General features: G+C 39.0%; 1 protein-coding gene across 2 annotated transcripts in view; it reads right to left on the bottom strand.

Moving 5' to 3' along the window:
- TTC27 (tetratricopeptide repeat domain 27) overlaps positions 1–21,999 on the bottom strand; it is a 190,798-nt gene that overhangs the window by 88,637 nt on the left and 80,162 nt on the right. For both annotated transcript variants that reach the window (XM_058682998.1, XM_058682997.1), the window contains exon 11: positions 63–158. In XM_058682998.1, the coding sequence (XP_058538981.1) occupies positions 63–158 (96 nt within the window). The remainder of the gene's footprint in view (positions 1–62; positions 159–21,999) is intronic.

Here is a 21,999-nt window from a genome sequence, read left to right as displayed (position 1 = left end):
TGCATTTATCTTTCAAATGGAAAGTATTTTCCATACCCAATGACAAACAGCAACAAAAATACCTGAATGGCCCAATGAGGGGGTACTTGACAGCAATAGAAAATCTTCAGACGTTCCAATACAGATGTAGTCTTATCTTCAAACTGGTCCGCAAGAGCCTTAAGAAAATGTATCATAATCAGAATCTATATGTGTAATAATGTTTTAATACAAATGAGATTCTCACTGTAAAAGTCATACAAATGGACATATAAACAACAAAGAACATAAGTCACTTTGATAAGGTGATGAAATATGTAAATTTTTTCTTTAATTTCTTCAAATGTTTAAAAAACTTTAAAATTAGGGGCGCCTGGGTGGCTCAGTCAGTTAAGCGTCCGACCTCACCTCAGGTCATGATTTCACCGCTCGTTGAGTTCGAGACCCATGTTGGCCTCTGTGCTCACAGCTCAGAGCCTGGAGCCTGCTTCCAGTTCCGTGTCTCCCTCTCTCTGCCCCTCCCCCACTCACACTCTGTCTCCTTCTCTCAAAAATAAAGTTAAAAAAATTTTTTTTAAATAAAAAACTTTAAAATTAACCAACATTTACCTAAACATGTACATTAAAAAGTTTAAAACTAAGATTTCCTATAATGATTCTTTCAGAGAACTAGTATTAATTCATCAGGTTTTTTACCTTTTCTATGAAAAAGTGTTTTGTTTTTTTTTTAAGTTTATTTATTTGAGAGAGACAGAGATAGTGTGAGCAGGGGAGGGGCAGAGTGAGAGGGAGAGAGAGAATCACAAGCAGGCTCTACACTGTCAGCACAGAGCCGGATGCAAGGCTCAAACTCATGAAACTGAGATCATGACCTGGGTTGAAATCAAGAGTCGGTCACTTAACAGACTGAGCCCCCCAAGCACCGCAGACAAAGCATTCTTTAGTGTATCTATTTCACAACCACGATTCACTTTGACAATGGCATTTGCTAATATAAATCAGAGAAAAATTGGGGCGCCTGGGTGGCTCAGTCGGTTGGGCGTCAGACTTCGGCTCAGGTCATGATCTTGCAGTCCATGAGTTCGAGCTCTGCGTCGGGCTCTGTGCTGACAGCTCAGAGCCTGGAGCCTGCTTCGGATTCTGTGTCTCCCTCTCTCTCTGCCCCTCCCCTGCTCATGCTCTGTCTCTGTCTCTGTCTCTCTCTCTCTGTCAAAAATAAATAAACATTAAAAAAAATTTAAATCAGAGAAAAATTATATGAAGAACTTCATTCTGGACTATTTTCTCAGGAATAAAGTGAAAGTAAAAGGTGGGTCTATTTGGTCACAGTGAGTGAGTTTTCTTGCTCTTCAGCAACAGATCTATAAGGCAAGACATTCACTCAGGCAAGACCATCCTTAAGGTATAGTGGACAGCTGCAAGCTCCATTATATTGAAGAATCCCTCTGCTGTACCGAAATACCACTGAACTCCCAGAAGCTACATCAAGAAGCAGACCATTAAGACCAAGATGGCTGACTCTGCGAAAAGGTACCAGGGCCAACTGCAAAGTCACAGGCTGGCACCATCCAGTGGTCAAATGATCAGTCTTCGAAAGAGTTCACATATTCAGCATCAAAGTGAATACAGCCATACTCTGGAGTTCCTAAGCAAATACATGCATAATGGACCCATTACCACAATCATCTTCACCTGCCTCTTAATATGTCATTCAATTTATTGTAAGTATACATGTTTTTCTGACATATACTTAGATCTTCTCTCAACTATGAATTATCATGACCTATTCTACATAATGCAGTACTCTAATTTTGTTTTGTTTGTTTGTTTGTTTGTTTGTTTGTTTCTTTTGCCAGTTGACTAGTTTTCACAGGCCTATCCTATGAGGATTAGGCGGTAACCCATAGGTCAATGTTAATTTTCTGATTTCAATGTACATATTGTGGTCAATGTAGGAGAACGTCTTAGTATTTGAGGATGATGAAGTACCATGTTGGCAACTTACTTTCAAATTCTTCAGGATACAAAAAATAGTTGTACTGTACTTGCAACTTGTCTGTAATTTGAAATTATTTCAAATTTTTATGAAATTAATTTTTACAATTGAAAAATCTCAAAAAAAGTATGAGATCTCAAGTCTAAACTTCCTCAAAAGAAAGAAAACGAGAATCTAACATACCCCAGAGTACAAACCCAAGACAAGGAGATCAGTTTCTAAGCAGGAAAACTCTTGAATTGGGGGTTCTCTGTATTTTACTAGGAGGGAGATATATATGTTAGCCTAAGAATGTCCTGTAGAATGAGAAAATACTCATTACATCATTTCTTTGACAATCCAAGATGTTATTCAATCAAGTCCATCAGAACAAACTGAGACATAACCAGACTCTTAAACCATCTTGGTCAAAATATTTTTAAAGCTTTCTGGCCTTACTTCAGAGAAACTTAATAGCAAAAAGGTTGCATGCTTCTGCCCAAAGCTGTTTAGTCGTAAGAGGAAGAGAAGAAAAACTTCTAGCTGAATACATATGGTTACAATACATAAATAAAAGTTTCGCTGAATTAATTCATCAAAAGGGGGCAAATTTTCCTTTTATCAATTCTTTTTCTTTCTTTAGAAAGAAAAAAATAACTAATGCTTATTATAATAATAAAAGCCAAAATCAACACATAACACCTACTTTTATACAGTTCTAACTACATGCAAAACACTTTATTTTCAAAAAAAACCCTCATGTTGCTTGCCTTAGGTACTTCATCTAGCTAAAATATATCAAAATGCTCAGTAAAAACCTCTTGATTAATGATCAGATTTATTACGTATTTCAGATACTCTCAGATACCTTTAGATGATCTCAGAGTATTTAAGCATCTCTGATATTCTCAGATACTCTCCAAAATCATAGGAGACAGATCAGAAAACCAACACTTATTTGAGCTGGATCCCATGAATAAGCCCCTGTAGAAGTATAGTCATGCTTAAAAAGAGCTTGATTAGGCCATAAGTATGATACTGATTAAAAACAGAATTCTAACCTACTTTCACTCCTACACAGAATACACTTCTGCCTACTTTAAGCATGATGGCCTCCTAAATAAGATTTACCCACCCATAAAACTAAGAACATTAAATTAATATACAAATGAAAGGGATGATGGTATACTGTTATTTGCCTATTTCCTCTACTGAATTGAAAGAACTCTTTTTTATTTACTAATTCACTATACATACAGGGACATATTTACAGTACATCTCTAGATTTTTCAGAGCAAGATTTTTTTAGCAACTCATTCTGAAATAATTCCACTCTATTCAAACAACTGGAATCATTTATAGGCATGGTAAATAATTCTATTATATATAAATAAACTCAAGTGTTTTATAGGAAAAACAGTGCTGGAAGGTGTAAGTGACCTGGATTCTGTTCTAGGTTTATCTCCAACAAGCAAGTCGTTAAACCATAATGGTACTCATCTATGAAATGATGTCTGCACTTCCAACATTCAGTGAGTACAGGGCTTTATCAAAAGAGTATTTTGATCCATTTGAGGAAGTTCGCACCATCAACTGAACACAAGATTTGTTAGCGGTAAATCAAACATCCAGATAGTTTGGAAGACAACGTAGGACATTCAGTACTAGGAGAACAGGAGTGAATGAAATTGGGGCCTCAATCAATACTGTGTATATCTATGTGCATGAACACGGACACAAACAATGCATTCTGTGCAAAACTGGAACTTTGCAAGCTTACACGTACTCCCAGAAATGTAGGTAAGTAGTCTCTACAGCAGTGTCTTACCTTTGCACCAATTTCTCTTTCCGGTTTCTAAGTTTCATGAATTTCACACCTGAAAGTCATGGGCTCTTGATTATAAGTTAAAACTGACATGAGGAGGTGGTCTTTAAGGAAAGATGATAATGCCAAAAATGGAGAGAGAGAAAGACAAGCATATATATCCTAAACCCACCATTAAGAACTGAATCATTGAGAAATGAAAGCAAGACAGAGCATAGTCCAGGATGGTGACAGAAGAGAGTGAGGAGTAGTCTAGGGCTTGGTCCACAGGTGGGGAAAGAGCCAACTCACAGAAAATCCAGGCATGACTGCTGGGACACACCAACAATAATTTTGTGATGTATACACATTATGATATGATACTGTTATCAAATGTTAAGGCTCCCTTTAAATGTCATTTTCTCCCCAAACACCACCTCAAAGCATTTATACTTTGAGCATCCTTTGAGAAAATGTACTTGGGCATACAGATTCCCTAACCTCATGCAAAAACCACTCTCAAACCTTCCAGGAACCTTAGTACCACAGATCAGAAGATATTTCTATGTAACAGGGAATAAAAGGATAAAACCACAGAAAGCAACGATGTGCCTTGTCTTTTCAGTGTTCTGTTTTCAGTAGAAAAAGAACTTCCACAAAAAAAAAAAAAATAGGGAAGATGAAGCCTACATTTTAAAATTAGCACATGGAGAATGATTTAGTATAGAAGGACAATTCTGTACAAAGTCTGGTATGATTTAGACTTTATTTATGTGCTCATATCTAAAAGTATGGCACACATATCTTCAAAAGAACAGAGCTAGTCCCTAAGGACCTACCCTCCCACTGAAGGCTATTCATTCTTGCTAGCATGATATCAAAGTGTTTATCATCTTTCTGAAGAGCCAAGCAGAAATTAGCTGATAATCTAAAAGGTATGATTGATCATATGCCAAATCACCTTGCTTTGTTGTACAATCTCTGTGCATATGTGTGTGTAAAAAGGAGGGTTGGATTTATTATTAAAAGATGTACTTAATCAAATATATCCAACAGTTGGGCTGAATAGCTTCCTCTGACAGGAGTCTGCAGTCATTCAGCTATGATTTACAAATAGAGTAGTCAAGCTAACTACTGCCTCAAACCCCCAAGTCCAAGAGAACTTCCAATAGGATCAAGGGGAATGAGAATTAAAACCTATTACAAATACTCTGTATTAACACCATTAAACCTATTGTTAGCCCAATTTTACCTCGTGTATAGGAAACTGTAACTCAGAGAGATAAAAATGAGTTGCCCAAAGTCATAAAGTCATAAAATAAATAAGCCTGCTTGATTCCAAAGACCAAGTTGATAGCTTTATTAAAACCTCACCTTATAACTAAGTGGGCAATTACCAGGGCTGTGAAAACAAAAAGCACCTTCTCACTGGAAAAATATTCAGAACTCCGTAATTGGTTTTTTCCCCCACCTGAATCCCATAACATGGGAGTCAGGGCGTGGCCTGGTCAAGAACTTCAATTATTGCTTCTTGTTCCAGACACAGAAAAGACTTCAGTGTGTGGGATGATAGAAACTGGGTCTACTAATGGGGACTGGGAGAACGTGGATGCCTTTATTTATGATTCCAGAGCAAATAGATGAACATAAAAGGTAGTCCTCAAGGAAGCACTCCCCTTAGTCATACCTTAGGTCAACAGTCTTAAACTATTTGGTTTCAGGACAACTCTAAACTCTTATAAATTGTTAGAGACTTCAAAGAGCTTTTGTTTGTATGGGCCATAATCTATCAATAGTTATCATATTAAAAATTAAAACTGAGAAAAATTTAAATACTTATTAATCCATTTTAAAATAAAGTAATAGGGGCGTCTGGGTGGCTCAGTTGGTTAAGCGTCCAACTTTGGCTCAGGTCATGATCTCATGATTTGTGAGTTCAAGGCCCGCACTGAACTCTCTGCTGTCAGCACAGAACCCGCTTTGGATCCTCTGTCTCTCTTTCTCTCTGTCCCGCCCCGGCTCGTGCTCTCTTTCTCTCTCAAAAATAAATAAGCATGACAAATTTTTTTAACAAAAAATAAAATAATAGATGCATTATATTAACATAAATAACATGTCTTTAGGAAAAACAACTTTAAGTCTTGAAAAGATTGACAATGTCTTACATTTTTGGACATCTCTTTAATGTCTTGCTTAATAGATGACATCTAAAAATCTCAAACCTGCTTCTCTAGTCAATTTATTGCAATAAGGTATTTTGATTGAAGTTTAGGAAGAAAATTTGGCCTCATACAGCTATGTGGTTGGAAAAGGGAAGAGCGATATTAACACCTTTTTCAGTTAATTGTAGAGATTATTCTTTGATATTACACCAAAATTCAACATGTAGTAGGTTCTCAGCATTACCTGCAATGTGGAATTTGAGATCTTATCAATGAACTTTTGTTACAGCAAAATACACTGGTAAAAAAACAAATAAACATACAAAAACACTCATTGATCTAACTTAAAGCTTGAATGGATCTTTTACAGAGGCTTGATTTTTTTACCATCTGTATTAGTCATTTGGAAAATGTACACATCTTCCACATGTGATGTATTTCACATAATATTAAAAAATACATATACCTTAGTATCACCAACAATCTCCTCAGAAAACTCTGATCCCAATACCTGAAACACTGGGAAACTGTCAAGTTCACAGGGACAGATCCAAGTTTCCCAAAACTCTCATCTTTAAAAGCTCAAGATTTTATCACTAGTAACAAATTACTGTCAATTTCTCTCCTTGAAGTGATGAGCTCACTTCATTGCTTTTTTGAGAAAATTTCTGCCAAATAATTAAGTTTGAACACCCCAATGGTATCGGTAGTTCTTTCAAGTAAAAATCATGTTCCGTGGGCAAAACAGCTAGTTCAGCTTTTTCCTGAGACAACCACGGTATGTTAGCACGGAGCGTAAGTGTTTCCTCGTACACCCCATTTCATCACAGAGAATATTCCAAAAGACACCGTCAAGGGTAAAGACTTAATAAAATAACATTGGGAGCTCGGGCGGCTCAGCTGGTTGAGCGTCTGACTGTTGATTTTGGCTCCGGTCATGATCTCACAGTCGTGGGATCGAGCCCTGAGTCGGGATCTGTGCTGATGGCAGAGCCTGTTTGGGATATTCTCATGCCCTGTCTGTCTGTCTGTCTCTCCCTCCCTCCCTCTCTCAAAATAAACACACTTTAATAAATAAATAAATAAGTAAATAAATAAATAAGATAATATTTATTGCTTTATCAAAGGCATTCATAAATAAAACTTTTTTTTTTTTTTTTGGAAACTGAATGCATGGCAGTGAAGCATAGGATGACTACCAACACAGGTTTGCTGCCTCCCACCTTGATTCAGGTGAAGGAGCCGGCAGTCTGCCACCCCCACTGCCTCTTCTGACCCAATGTATGAACAGAGTGCAAAGGCAAATAACACCCCAGTATTATTATTACAGAGATGAATTTAACCTGTAGATATACTGAAATGGTCTGGGGACCCCCCAGGGTTCCACAAATCACCCTTTGAGAACTGCTGCCTTAGAATTAGCAGATACACTATCTCTAATGCCTTCCCCACACCCACCCACCTCAAACTTTCTCCCCAAACTTCTCCTTGCTTAGTGTTTAAGGAAATACTTAGAAATTCTTTTTTAACCTCTTGTCTTGAAAAATTAGGAATGAGGGGTGCCTGTGCTGTCAGTTCAGAGCCAGGAGCCTGCCTCAGATTCTGAGTCTCCCTCTCTCTCTGTCCCTCCCACTCTCATGCTCTCTCTCTCTCTCTCCAAAATAAATATTTAAAAATTTAGTAAGAATAAAAATTAGGAAATGAAAACACAAGTTGGCTTGTTTATAATCTGCAAGGATTATAAAAGTGCAAAAGAATACCAAATATTTATTATTAAAACCTACGTGAAAGTTTTAAACTCCTAGCACCATCTTTTCTAAAAAAAAGTTAAAGAGTTCAGTTTAATAAATACACCCTACCTTCCTTGGTGGGTGTCCAATGCCAAGCTCCTGTTCTTCAGAGCTCAATGTCAATTGGCCCCAGATTCTGTGACACTTAATCACACTCACCTCTAAGGTTCCTCCTGGCACTCAGTCTCCCATTAAATCACAACTCTGGCCTCCAGACCTGGGTAAATGACCTTTTAGCCTCTGTTCTCTAAGTCCTGGGGCAGGCACGAGACAGAAAAAGAAAAACATCTGGAGCTACTAAAGATTAACAGCCTACCTCTGCCTAAGGCAGTTTTTCTCAAAAGCACCCATAATCACCACCCCAACGCTGAGCTCACCCCGAAGCTCTGAGGGCTAGGCTGAAGAGCTATACTTTCACAAGCACCTCAGAAGTGCTCCCGTGTTCAGGCAAGTTTGGGTAACGTTGCACAAGGCCGTTAGGATGCACACAGGGTTTTCTTCCAGGGAAAACTGACGTGTCCATTTAGTCAACACAATCCGACTCTGTCCACAGAACTTCAGCGTGTCCCTACCTGGAATCCAACCAGAGTTATCATTTAGGGCCGCCTTGGAAGTGTGCTTCAGTGGGTGTGCTTTCGTCTATCCTTTCAGGAAGTTCCTTTGCTGCTTCCTATCATTCACTTTTCTGTAACTTTCTAGGCTTTTCAAAAACATTTTTTACTGCTAATAATAAAGATCATTTTAGGGGCGCCTGGGTGGCTCAGTCGGTTAAGAGTCCGACTTCTGCTCACATCATGATCTCAGGGTTTGTGAGTTCGAGCCACGCATCGGGCTCTCTGCTTGTCAGTGTGGCGTCTGCTTCGAATTCTCTGTGTCCCTCTCTCTGGGTCCCTCCCCAACTTGTGCTCTCAATCTTTCAAAAATAAATAAACATGGCCTCATACAGCTATATGGCTGGAAAAGGGAAGAGTAATGTTAACACCTTTTTTAGTTAATTGTAGATATTATTCTTAAACTATATGTGAACTAACTTGGATTTAAATTAAAAATTAAATAAATGAATATTAAAAAATAAAGTTCATCTTATGCTGTCTATTACTCGTCCCACTTTTATTTCACTTGTCTCTGAACTAATCATTGCCTATTCTCTACCAAACTGTTATTATGAAATCCATATCCTGGTTTCAGCCTAGCCATGTCCCTCAGGACAGCCTCTTTACTTGGCCTTGGCAGAAGCCAATTTCACTCGCCCCTGTGCATGTCTTCTTCCCTCATAGCACCTCATCCTGAGAGTGGCAGTGTTCCATTTCCTTCCCCTCTCACCTCAACTGTTGGCCTGAAGAGGCAGAGTTCTGCAACCCAAGCCTCTCTCACAAAAACCTCTATTCACTTCTTCCTGCCTGTGCTCATTCAATTCCTTTCCTCTAGACAATGCAAAGTCTTATTATATTGATATCTTTTTTTAAGCCAGTTCTCGTAGCTTCCTCAGAACACTACAGCATGTCGGATTCCCCTGGAAAGCAAGAACTTCAAAATCCAAGGGAGACCAGACCTGGTTTGAATTCTAGCCCAGCTATAAGACCTTGGGTAAGTCACTTAAAATTTCTGTCCTTCGTCCCTCATTAATAAAAATGTAGATAATGCCGATAAGCTAGACTTATTTAGCACCGGCATATTAAGGGTTCAGTGAACAGTGGTAACTAGACACAATTCTAAATAAATAGCGGTTAACTATAATCATTCCAACAAATAAAAGCACAGCTACAATCACACGAGCAAATCCTAGTATGCTTTTCAGCAACTTTCAAATGCCGCAAATGATTACTCATGCAGGTGAAGAACAGAGTCGGAATGGACATGTTTTCATCTCTCAGATTTTTTAAAAACTCAATGGCATGACTTAGCATATTAAATGTGAAGCACTGTAATTATCCCAAAGTTTTCAGATTTTCCAGGTAGTAATGACTGCTTTTAGTAAGTTATATGAAGGATTGGGCAGCTTTATTTTCTTGTACCTAAACTTTCCCTCCTGTAAAGTGCAGATAATAATAACAGTCCAGATTTATTGAGGGTTTACTATATGCCTGGCACTATTCCAAGTACTTCACGAAAATTAACTCATTGAATCTCTCAACATCTGTATGAGGCAGGCTCTACTTCCTGCTCTCTCTGTTCTACAGAGGAGTGAAGCACAAGAGATTAGGGGGCTTAACCCTGGCCATCATACTTGACCTCTCTTCCTCTTGGATTGGGAGGTCTGTGGACAATGAAAGCTGGTGCCTTTCTGACAACAGACATTCTGATACTGAAGCAGGCAGAGAAAAGCAGAGATGGGAAAACACAGGTGAGAAAAGACAGAAAGAGAAAGGGCTGATGATCTGGTTGAGCCCCTAAATCTCAGCTATCGCTGACACTGGAATACCCCAAGATTTCCCAGTTCTAACAGCCAATACGTTTCCTTCTTTACAGCCAGTTTGAATGGGGTTTCTGTCCCTTACAACGAAAAGATTCCTTATTGAAACCTGTTCTTAAATTTTACCGAAGCAGAAGTGTAAAGGGTCTTGAAAAGCTCTAAACTTCAATCTATCCTTATAAGCACCTTGTATTTAGGAGAGGATATTTAAAATAAGTATAAATATCAAATGTAATTTCTCAAATTTTGAAGCTATACCCACTAATTAGGCAAGCCCAGCATAACCACAGTCAGTTTGAATTACTACACTATGTGCCCATCCCCCATCCCCTTCTTCCGGGGCTCCACAATGGCTGTGGTATGTATACTCCCCACTCACACAAATGGTCACACATCAAGGTCAATACCAAGCCTGTCAAGTACAATGAATGTGGATGTGCTTTTATGAAGATACATGAAAATATCAGAGCACAGTCATATCCTGAGACACTAAAACATGAAAGAGCATTCTTTAATGCAGAACAAATGACCAGTTTGTAATATAAAGAAAAAGTGTTGGTTTTTTGGTACGTTGAGAAATACAGAGTGAACCTACTCCCAGTTAACTGAGTACATTCATGGACTCTAGTTCCCTTATCACTTCTAATGGTCTCAAAAGGTAGTAATTTATACTTGAAAGTCATCATTTTTCAGGAAACCCTGTAAGAAAAAACTGACATCTCTTTATCTCTTTTCCCACCCGCTAAAACATTACAACCAACAAAACTGGAAATTACTATCCTCTGAGAACACTAAGCTAACCTCTGTGATCATGGTGATTGTTCTGTTACTGTTAGCTCTGGCACTGGGCTGAAGATCTGGACTGGAATGATATGAAAAAGGACTGGTCTGTACAGCTCATGGATGACTCAAGTGCCAGATGAAAATTTAATCTTTAATTTACCCAATTCTCAAAGAGTCCTGCTAATAAGTAGCTAATTCAAACATGAAGCAAACATCCACTGAATGCCTATTCTGAGGATACAAAAATAAATAAAATAAAGAACTTGATCCCTCAAGAAGCTCACATTCTAGATGTGAAGACAGAAAGGTTTCCAATAAAGTATAATATAATTCAGTAAATGCTCAAATATAGCTACGGAAACACAACCCAGGAAGAAATCATACACAAATGGTCAGTTAATTTTTCAACAAAAGGACCAACCAGTGAAGAGAAAAACTAAGGACGATTACAACAATCTTGGTGAGAAATGATAAAGATCCTAAGGTGGTATAATTCTCTCATAAGGTGAGGGATAAAACAACTTCAGGGGCGCCTGGGTGGCTCAGCTGATTAAACGTCTGACTCTTGATTTCAATTCAGGCCATGATCTCCCAGTTCGTGGGTTTGAGCCCCTTGTCAGGCTCTGTACTGACAAGTAGGGAGCCTGCTTGGGATTTTCTGTCTTCCTCTCTCTCTGCCCCTCCCTGGCTTTTTCTCTCTAAATAAATAAACATTAAAAAAAAAAAAAAACAATTTCAGAAATCCTCTTCTCACAAAACTCAGAATGAAGCTAAGACAGGTCAGAAGCCAGGGTTTGCTCGGGGACACCTTCCCTCACAGTCATTATCTGGCTGAGGAATGGGAGGTCACAGGAGGACATTAACTATCCCTCGCCGCTCACCCCTGTGAGAATGCCAAGGGGAGTTTCCGGCACTGGACGCCACAGGATGGCATCCTCTACAGCTGGACATCTTGCTGAGAAACTGGGGGGTCCTGGGGAGCTCCTACCCGGAGAACATGCCTCCAGCGTAGTATAACTAACATATTACATCCTACAGCTGGGTCCTCTACCTTCTTTCTTGTGGTCATAGCCCCATCTCTTTGAGAGAACCACACACTTACACAATGATTATAAGCTGAGATGATTCACATAAGCTACGTCTCTGCCCCCAACTACTGCCTTCCTGCCCAATGTTCTTTATGACGACGTGCAAAGGGCAGTTCTGATGTGATGCCTTGACCCAAGGTCTGCCTGTGGTCTAAGGACAGAAAGGGAGGCTCTGTGTTAACACATTTGTTGCAGAGCTAATTTTACATATTATCAACCACATACACATATTTGGAACTGTTGGATCTTTTTTCTGACCCTGCTATCCCATCCTTTAAATACTTTAACTTGTTCTTGATGAATAGGTGCTTCTCCTAAGCATGCTAAGCCTTTTGTATCTGCTGAGGCCTCCCTGAGCTCAGTGGCCTAACAACACCTCACAAATTGTTTAGTTCACTGCTCTGTGCAGAGCTCAACTGTTGGGCCTTCACTCTGGTGAGGGTGACCCACTATTCTAGGCTATCTGTGACTTTTGTGACTCACAACCACTGGCTGATGCTTCAGACAATAACTGAGAAAAGCTCCTCCTCATGAAGGTCTCTATCTCTTGTTACCGGCTCTTCACTTGGGATCTAGGTACTGCTACCAGCTCCCCTGGACGCCATCTCTGGCCCCTAGACTGAAGCACACTGTTTGCATGCGCCATCTAGGGGGTGTTGTCCAGACCTTACAGGTCTTGTCAGAAGGAAAGGAATAAGGAAATAAAGCAAGAGGATATATGGGGCCTGTTTCAAAAAAGAAACATCTCTGTTATAATTACCTCAGATCCAGAGTTCAGGGTCCCAGGGGAAGGTGCAGAAGGAAGATTCTTGGCAACCCTAAAGAAGCCTGCCAGTTAGACACACCCTGGCCAGGTGTGCAGTCTGTAGTCAGCCCTTCCATTCTAGGGAAAGGCCTCTCAAAGAGATCCACATAACTGCAGAGGAAGTTCACAATGACCACTAGTATCAACATTGGAGATTATCAGGCATTTAAGGAAAAGCAATACCAAGAAAAAAAGGGCCAAAAGGCACCTGGGTGACTTCAGTTCAGGCCATGATCTTGCCGTTCATGAGTTCAAGTCCCACATCGGGCTAACCGTTGTGAGCACAGAGCCAGCTTTGGATCCTCTGTTCCCCTCTGTCTCTCCTGCTTGCATTCTCTCTCTCTCTCTCTCTCAAAACAACAACAACAACACAGAAAAGAAAAGAAAAGAAAAGAAAAGAAAAGAAAAGAAAAGAAAAGAAAAGAAAAGAAAAGAAAAGAGAAAAAAACAGCCAAGATGAACATATAAAATAATTTGTTACTGAGGAGACAGAATTCATGGAAAATTCTAATGAACAATGTGCAAAGAAATTAAATGAGACACTGCATCAATGAAACAAGAAAAGGCTATTAGAAAAAAACTGGAAAAATACAGAATTCCCGAAAACTAAAATAATTGTCAAATATTATTTTTAATGAAATAAAGGTTATTAAGAATAGAGCACTGACAAAAAAAAAAGGCATAGAATTGTGATTCAAATCACTATATTGTACACCTGAAACTAACTGTAAATTGAAAGAAAAAAAGAAACAAAGAAACAAAGAAAGAGAAAGAAAGAAAGAAAGGGAATTGTCAAAATAAAAAGTTACAAGGATAGGCTGAATATATTAATGATCAAAACTAGTGATACAGATGGGGCGCCTGGGTGGCGCAGTCGGTTAAGCGTCCGACTTCAGCCAGGTCACGATCTCGCGGTCCGTGAGTTCGAGCCCCGCGTCAGGCTCTGGGCTGATGGCTCGGAGCCTGGAGCCTGTTTCCGATTCTGTGTCTCCCTCTCTCTCTGCCCCTCCCCCGTTCATGCTCTGTCTCTCTCTGTCCCAAAAATAAATTAAAAACGTTGAAAAAAAAAATTAAAAAAAAAAAAAACTAGTGATACAGAAAAAAGGGTAAAAGAAATCTCCCATGACATCAAGCAAAAGTACAAAGAGATAGAAAGCATGAAGAGAAGAGTCATACAAGATAAATTCAAGAGATCTCACATAAGTCTATAGAACTGAACCAGAGAAAAAAGCTTTTTAAAAAAGGGAGAAAAAGTATAATTAAAGAAATAATAAAGGGGTGCCTGGGTGGCTCAGTCAGTTAAGCATCTGACATTGGCCCTGGTCATGATCTCGCAGTTTGTGAGTTTGAGCCCTGGCGTCGGGCTCTGTGCTGACAGCTCGGAGCCTGAAGCCTGCTTCAGATTCTGTGTCTCCCTGTCTCTCTCTCTGCCCCTGCCCCACTCATGCTCTGTCTCTCTCTCAAAAATAAACATTAAAAAAAATTTTTTTAATTAAAAAAAAAAGAATAAAAAAAATACTCCCAAACTATAGAGATGTGATTGTTCACACTTAAAGAACCTGGTAAGTACTCCAACAAGAGAAATAATAATAGTTATATCATTTGTTAAGTACTTCCTACATGAGAGACATTGATCTAAATATTAATTAATATAATCCTAATAAGTACGTTTATGCCATAATATACATGAAGAAACTGAGTCACAGAGAAATTAGGTAGCTTGTGTAAGGCAAAAGCGGCTATGACGTGATAGAGCTAGCATCTGAAAGCAGGTAGTATGATGCTAGAACCCATGCTCACATTGAGACATATCCAGAACTCCAAGTATGGAGAGCAAATTCTAAAAGTGTTCAAAATGAGAAGAAAAATATCACTTAAAATGGAACAAAGTCAAACTGCCATATTTATCAGCAAACTAGGATGTCAGAAGATATTAAAGAAATGACCTCATTTAAAGTCCTAGAAAAAGATGATTTTGAAACTAGAATTCTATACCCAACCCAACTAAGAAATTCTGATGGAAAAATACATTCACAAAGACTCAAATTTTACCACCCACTTCCTTCATATGAAAAGTTACACAAAAGGTAATAAAAACGACAATAAGGAAAACAAGGAAGGTACCAACTGAAATAAAAAGAAACAGTAGTAGCTGACTACAACCTAGAATAAGTTAAAAAAAAAAAAAAAAGGCAAAAAAGGAGGCTGTCATGCCAGCCTTTGTCAAGTAGCAAAAGTTTAGAGACAAAGCATTCAACTTCTTCTCCATAGGTATAATCACAGGTTTTGATTGTATAATTAACATATATAATCATAATTGTAATGTAAAACTGATTTAAAATTTTAAAAATCAACATATAGATGAAACACAGATGGTATCAATTACAGAGTAAAATGCAGAGTAATTATCCCTAATAATTGCCAAAAAAGCATAAAAATGGAAGAGGGGATGAGAAGTGTACTGATTTCATCCACAATTCACAATGTGGAGGCAAGAGATTCCATCTAAAGTTGATAAACCTAGAAATAGAATATAAGCATTTAAAGAAGTATAATACAAGTGTAATATTTAAAGTTATGATGGAAACCACTAGCATAAACAACAAAAAAAAAGAAACTGCTAAAAAATGGGCTAGGAATTGGAGGAAAATATGTATCTTTCATTTGTGATCCTTCGGAGTAGATTAAAATGTTTTTACCATGTGCAGTACCAAAGCTCCTAATAGGCAGTTTTAAAACCAAAATATTAATTAAAGGGCACCTTGAAAAATAAAGGATAGGTTCAGTAAATTACAGAACCTCCCCTTAGCAGAGTAACATACAACTACCGGAATGAATGAACTAGATCCACAGGTAACAACATGCAAAGTTGATCAGGCTGTTATACCTTATACCTTAAGTATAAGGTATACCTCAAGGTATAAGGTAATAAAGACTGCATGATCCCACTGATGTTTAAGAATACTTATGCTAAAGAACCCAGAAATGGACCCACAAACGTATGGCCAACTAATCTTTGACAAAGCAGGAAAGAATATCCAATGGAATCAAGACAGTCTCTTCAGCAAATGGTGCTGGGAAAACTGGGCAGCGACATGCAGAAGAATGAACCTGGGCCACTTTCTTACACCATACACAGAAATAAACTCAAAATGGATGAAAGACCTCAATGTAAGACAGGAAGCCATCAAAATCCTCGAGGAGAAAGCAGGCAAAAACCTCTTTGATCTTGGCCGCAGCAACTTCTTACTCAATACGTCTCCAGAGGCAAGGGAAACAAAAGCAAAAATGAACTACTGGGACCTCATCAAAATAAAAAGCTTCTGCACAGCAAAGGAAACAATCAGCAAAACTAAAAGGCAACCGACAGAATGGGAGAAGATATTTGCAAGTGACATATCAGATAAAGGGTTAGTATCCAAAATCTATAAAGAACTTATCAAACTCAACACCCAAAACACAAATAATCCAGTGAAGAAATGGGCAAAAGACATGAATAGACACTTCTCCAAAGAAGACATCCAGATGGCCAACTGACACATGAAAAAATGCTCCACATCACTCATCATCAGGGAAATACAAATCAAAACCACAATGAGATACCACCTCACACCTGTCAGAATGGCTAACATTAACAACTCAGGCAACAACGGATGTTGGCGAGGATGCGGAGAAAGAGGATCTCTTTTGCATTGTTGATGGCAATGCAAGCTGGTGCAGCCACTCTGGAAAACAGTATGGAGGTTCCTCAGAAAACTAAAAATAGGGCGCCTGGGTGGCGCAGTCGGTTAAGCGTCCGACTTCAGCCAGGTCACGATCTCGCGGTCCGTGAGTTCGAGCCCTGCGTCAGACTCTGGGCTGATGGCTCGGAGCCTGGACCCTGTTTCCGATTCTGTGTCTCCCTCTCTCTCTGCCCCTCCCCCGTTCATGCTCTGTCTCTCTCTGTCCCAAAAAATAAATTAAAAACGTTGAAAAAAAAAAAAATTAAAAAAAAAAAAAAAAAGAAAACTAAAAATAGAACTACCCTATGACCCAGCAATTGCACTACTAGGCATTTATCCACGGGATACAGGTGTGCTGTTTCAAAGGGACACATGCACTCCAATGTTTATAGCAGCACTATCAACAATAGCTAAAGTATGGAAAGAGTCCAAATGTCCATCTATGGATGAATAAAGAAGATGTGGTATATATGTACAATGGAGTATTACTCGGCAATCAAAAAGAAGGAAATCTTGCCATTTGCAATTACATGGATGGAACTGGAGGCTATTATGCTAAGTGAAATTAGTCAGTCAGAGAAAGACAAAAATCATATGACTTCACTCATATGAGGACTTTAAGAGACAAGACAGATAAACAAACGTAAGGGAAGGGAAACAAAAATAATATGAAAACAGGGAGGGGGACAAAACAGAAGAGACTCATAAATATGGAGAACAAACGGAGGGTTACTGGAGGGGTTGTGGGAGGGGGGTGGGCTAAATGGGTAAGGGGCATTAAGGAATCTACTCCTGAAATCATTGTTGCACTATATGCTAACTAATTTGGATGTAAATTTTAAAAAGTAAAAAATAAAATTAAAAAAAAAGAATACTTATGCTAATGCAGAAAAAGTAATCTAGGTTACAAATTGTTGAGATTGGAAGGCAAGCAAGGGAGGGAAACGCTTTTTACTTTCTGTTTCTGTATTGCTTACACTTTGTATAATTAGCAGGTATTATTTCTATAATTAAAAGCAATTAAAAAACAGTGACATAGTTTAAAAAAACAAAACATACTTTGCCACTACTACCCATGGACTTGGTCCAGGTGTTACATATAATGCCAGAGGTGAGGTTTTCCATCAATATAAAAACTAATCTAAATGATTTCTTTATGAAAGTATTCAAAAACAAGTATGAGGCTCACTGTATAAATCCTGACGTTATAGGACTATAACCAGTTTTTCCCCAATTAAGGCTTTTGTTATGATTACTAGAAATTAAACAGTCATGTAAAGAAGGGACTATCAGCTTTTAACAGAGAAGTGTTTTAGCCTACACAGGAGCAATAACCTCCATCATAGTACCAATCGTCCTATTCTGGGCCCTTCTCCCTCCAGAATCAAACATGATACATAAACTTTATTCCAGCAAAGCATGGATGCAACTACAGTATTAAGAAGAAGTGATCCTGAAAAACTAAAACTTATTTAAAAATTGTTAAATTTCAATTAACTGCCACAGTAGAGAGAGTCAAACACAGTACAGACTCCAGGGACAGAAAACGGCTATACGATTTCCAATTCAATGCAACATCCTCCCAGAAATTCAAAGGTGAAGGAAAAGATCCCCATTAGGCAAGCATCTTCAGATGAACAGGGGCAGACCATCCCCATTTAAATTAACAGGGTTAAGAGATAACTGAGCAATTAAAATTAATTAGTAAGATTATTTTAATAATGAACATAAAACAATCAAAAGCAGGGTATAAGTAAATACTAGAGAATGTAATCTCACTTTAATTCACTGCTTCTGAATCATGACCACTAAAAAGTGTTTCCATAAATATCATTTTCTTCATGATTACCACCATGATCATAGCCCCAAACATGCAATCGTTAAAAGAACTCCAGCCTAGAATAATTTTCATGAGATAGGGTGTTTTTAATGGATTGTCCTCAAAAATTTGGAGTGTCTTCTTCCTCCGTGGATCCTATAACATTGGTTTGTTTACCTTTTGGTGTGATGCAAGAGTCTCTACGTTTGGTATGTCTGAGAAATCCCTCCCAAATCTGCCATCTTCAGGATTTGCCATCACATCAATGGAGCCGTTCATCACCGTGTAAGTTACAGGCGAGACTCTCATTAACTAGCCAGGCCGACTGGGGTGAGTCACCTGACCTCATCCCACCTGCACTTCCTCAACTTGTAACATGACAAGACTAGGCTTTTCCCTTAACAGCTCCTTTGGCTTATTTTTCTTCCAGCTTTAACAGCTTATCATTTTATCATTTTATAACAGCTGAGGAAGGAAACAGATTTTTAGAGAAACTAAAACAGAATTTTTTCTAAACATTGTTTTATATATACAAGTACTTTTAAAATCATTTTCCTCTTATTCTTCAAGGATGCAGCAACTTCAGCAAACACAGTAATATCAAACTCTGAATCAGAGAATTGGCAAAAGTTCAGATTATGAGGTAAATAGCTCAACAAGTGACAGAAAATTAGACAAATTCTGCATTCATCTTGTCACATGATCTGGCTAGTTTCCAAATTTTCTGGGTTGGGACATGAAATGATTTTCTCTGACGTACCACCCTGTAAAGGCAGAAATAACAATTCCCTAATCCTGTTCTTTAGGCAGAGAAGTATACAACTCTCCAGAATGCAGAAGCTGGATGGCAAGATGGAGAGATGCCACATATATGAAGCCAGGAGAGGGCAAAGCGTGACAGCATGGTGATGTGGCTGCTTCTTTAAATCTATCTTCCCCAAACACATCCTTTGTTAATCAATATCCAAAAACATAATGTGCACAATTCAAAGACTAATGCAGGTTCCGAATTAAAAAGATGTGTTCTACACTTACAGACAAATTTACCTCTATGCTTTTTTAGTTTAATTGCCGCTCCAAAAGAGAACTGAATAGGGGCGCCTGGGTGGCTCAGTTGGTTAAGCATCCGACTTTGGCTCAGGTCATGATCTCACGGTTTGTGGGTTTGAGCCCCACGTCGGGGTCTGTGGTAACAGCTCGGAGCCTGGAGCCTGCTTTGGATTGTGGGTCTCCCTCTCTCTCTGGCCCTCCCCTGCTCATGCTATGTCTCTCAAAAATAAATAAACATTCGGGTGCCTGGGTGGCTCAGTCGGTTAAGCGTCCAACTTCGGCTCAGGTCATGATCTCGCGGTCCGTGAGTTCAAGCCCCGCATCAGGCTCTGTGCTGACAGCTCAGAGCCTGGAGCCTGCTTCCGATTCTGTGTCTCCCTCTCTCTTTGCCCCTCCCCCGTTCATGCTCTGTCTCTCTCTGTCTCAAAAATAAATAAACATTTTTTAAAAATTAAAATAAATAAATAAATAAATAAACAAACAAACATAAAAAGTGGGGGAGAATGAATGATGACTTGGTCATTTTACATGCCAAAATTAATGTAATAAATGAATGCAAAGCCAATCATTTCTAAGTCAATATGTCCTTCATTAATAAATAAATGTAACCTAGTATTATTTGTATTATGAAGGCCAAACTTGGGCAAGAAAAAAAGAACTATTTAAACTGTTTCCCAAAATAAAAAAAAGTATTATGTGTAGTCTCCTTGAACAAAAAAACTATACATGTATTTTAATAAAATATACATATTTGATCATTTTAACACTAGTTACTTCAACATTTTGCTGTTTTAGTGTAAAATGAGCTCGTAATAAATAAAATTCAGTACAATAGGGGCAATTCAGCATGAACTCTTTAAGGTGCTCCTCATGAAACCACATCTTCACCTTCCTTCTATGCTTTATATTGGGCCCGGTTTCAGGGAGTGGGGTCTGCACATGGCCCCCAGCTGTCAGCTGTCTCAGAGGCCCCCACAGCCATGGAGAGCACCCAGCCCGAGGTCTCCTCACTTCCCAGGGCAGCCTATATCCAGTGGCAGGGAAGGGAAGGTAGGGGGTGAGGGAGATGCTGGGCATGGGAAATAGCCTGGGCTGTGTCGGGCCTGCACCTCAGTGTGACTTCTTCCTCGGCCCAATCCCACTTCCTCCAAATTCTCTTCAGGTCGCAATGAAACCTGATCCCTGTCTCACTGTTTTGGAGAAAACAACTGGTGACAATACTATAAAGGGACCTGAAGTAAGATGATACTCAGTGAATGAAAAGAAGTAAAATGATTACAAGGGTATGTGATGCTGCAAAGCACATACGAGGCCCTCAACAAATCCAAACAGTGTGCAGGAAGAAAAGTAACAGGACATGGTAACTGCATAGTATCTTGCAGAGAAGGGGAGGGCACTGAAAAGAGGTAGTGGAAAATAATTCCAAGACACATAATCTGGCCCTTAGAATGTAAGCTCCTGAAAGTGAAAGATAAGGTATAAATTATCTTGGTACACCCAGGGTGCAATACAGTCCCTGGTACACACTAAGAATTCAATAAATGTTTGCTACCCAGGAAGTTAGCAGCACTGATATTTATAGTAACTTGGTAACCCTCTTACTTGGTTTGCCAAACGATACTGGCACAGAGCAGCTCTGGAATGGGACATGGTATTTTGTTTTCATGGATTTTTTGTTTGTTTTTTGTTTTCATGGATTTTTTGAACAAAGACTTCACTTAATCCAGATAAACATCTGGTTTTTCCTGGCAACTGAAAGATTTTTAACACAGGTGAGCTATTTTTAAACGAAATACATTTTAAAAGCTCTTAAAGACTGTTTTTAAAGTGTTCACATTGTTTAGTTTCCCGATTTCTCTCTTTGAAAAATAATCTTATTCTAAACATTTTTTTCCTTAAGAGTTTCAATTTAAGCAGACAGATGAAAAAAGTTTTATGAATTTTACTATCATTTTAATTTCAATTTCAAGTTAAATGATTTATCTTAGAACAAGTAGTAAGGAAATCATCTCTTAAATCTGTATGTCTAGGGGCACCTGGGTGGCTCAACCGGTTAAGCAGCCAACTTCGGCTCAGGTCACGATCTCCCAACTCATGAGTTCAAGCCCCAAGTTGGGCTCTGTGCTGACAGCTCAGAGTCTGGATCCTGCTTCAGATTCTGTGTCTCCCTCTCTCTCTGTCCCTCTCTCCCTCACGCTCTGTGTGTGTGTGTGTGTGTGTGTGTGTGTGTGTGTGTGTGTGTGTCTGTCTGTCTGTCTGTCTCTCTCTCTCTCAAAAAAACAAACATTGAAAAAAAAATTTTTAATCTGTATTTCTACCTATACTGAATCTTCTCCCAGTAAGCAGGCCTCTTTAACCCCCAATCAAGGTCTCTGCTTCTATTTTCACCAACAAATGCTGCAGTACTCTTAAGACTCTGTTCAAAACTGTGACCTTTGGGGAGCCAGGGTGGCTGAGTTGGGCAAACGTTGACTTTGGCACAGCTCATGATCTCACAGCTTGTAAGTATGAGCATTCAAGCCCTGCGTCGGGCTCTGTGCCGACCGCTCAGAGCTGGAGCCTGCTTCGGATTCTGTGTCTCCCTCTCTCTCTGCCCCTCCCTTGCTCAT

The sequence above is a fragment of the Neofelis nebulosa genome, chromosome 9, assembly GCF_028018385.1.
Source record: "Neofelis nebulosa isolate mNeoNeb1 chromosome 9, mNeoNeb1.pri, whole genome shotgun sequence".
Lineage (NCBI taxonomy): Eukaryota > Metazoa > Chordata > Mammalia > Carnivora > Felidae > Neofelis > Neofelis nebulosa.
This window is presented reverse-complemented; position numbering and strand designations above follow the sequence as displayed.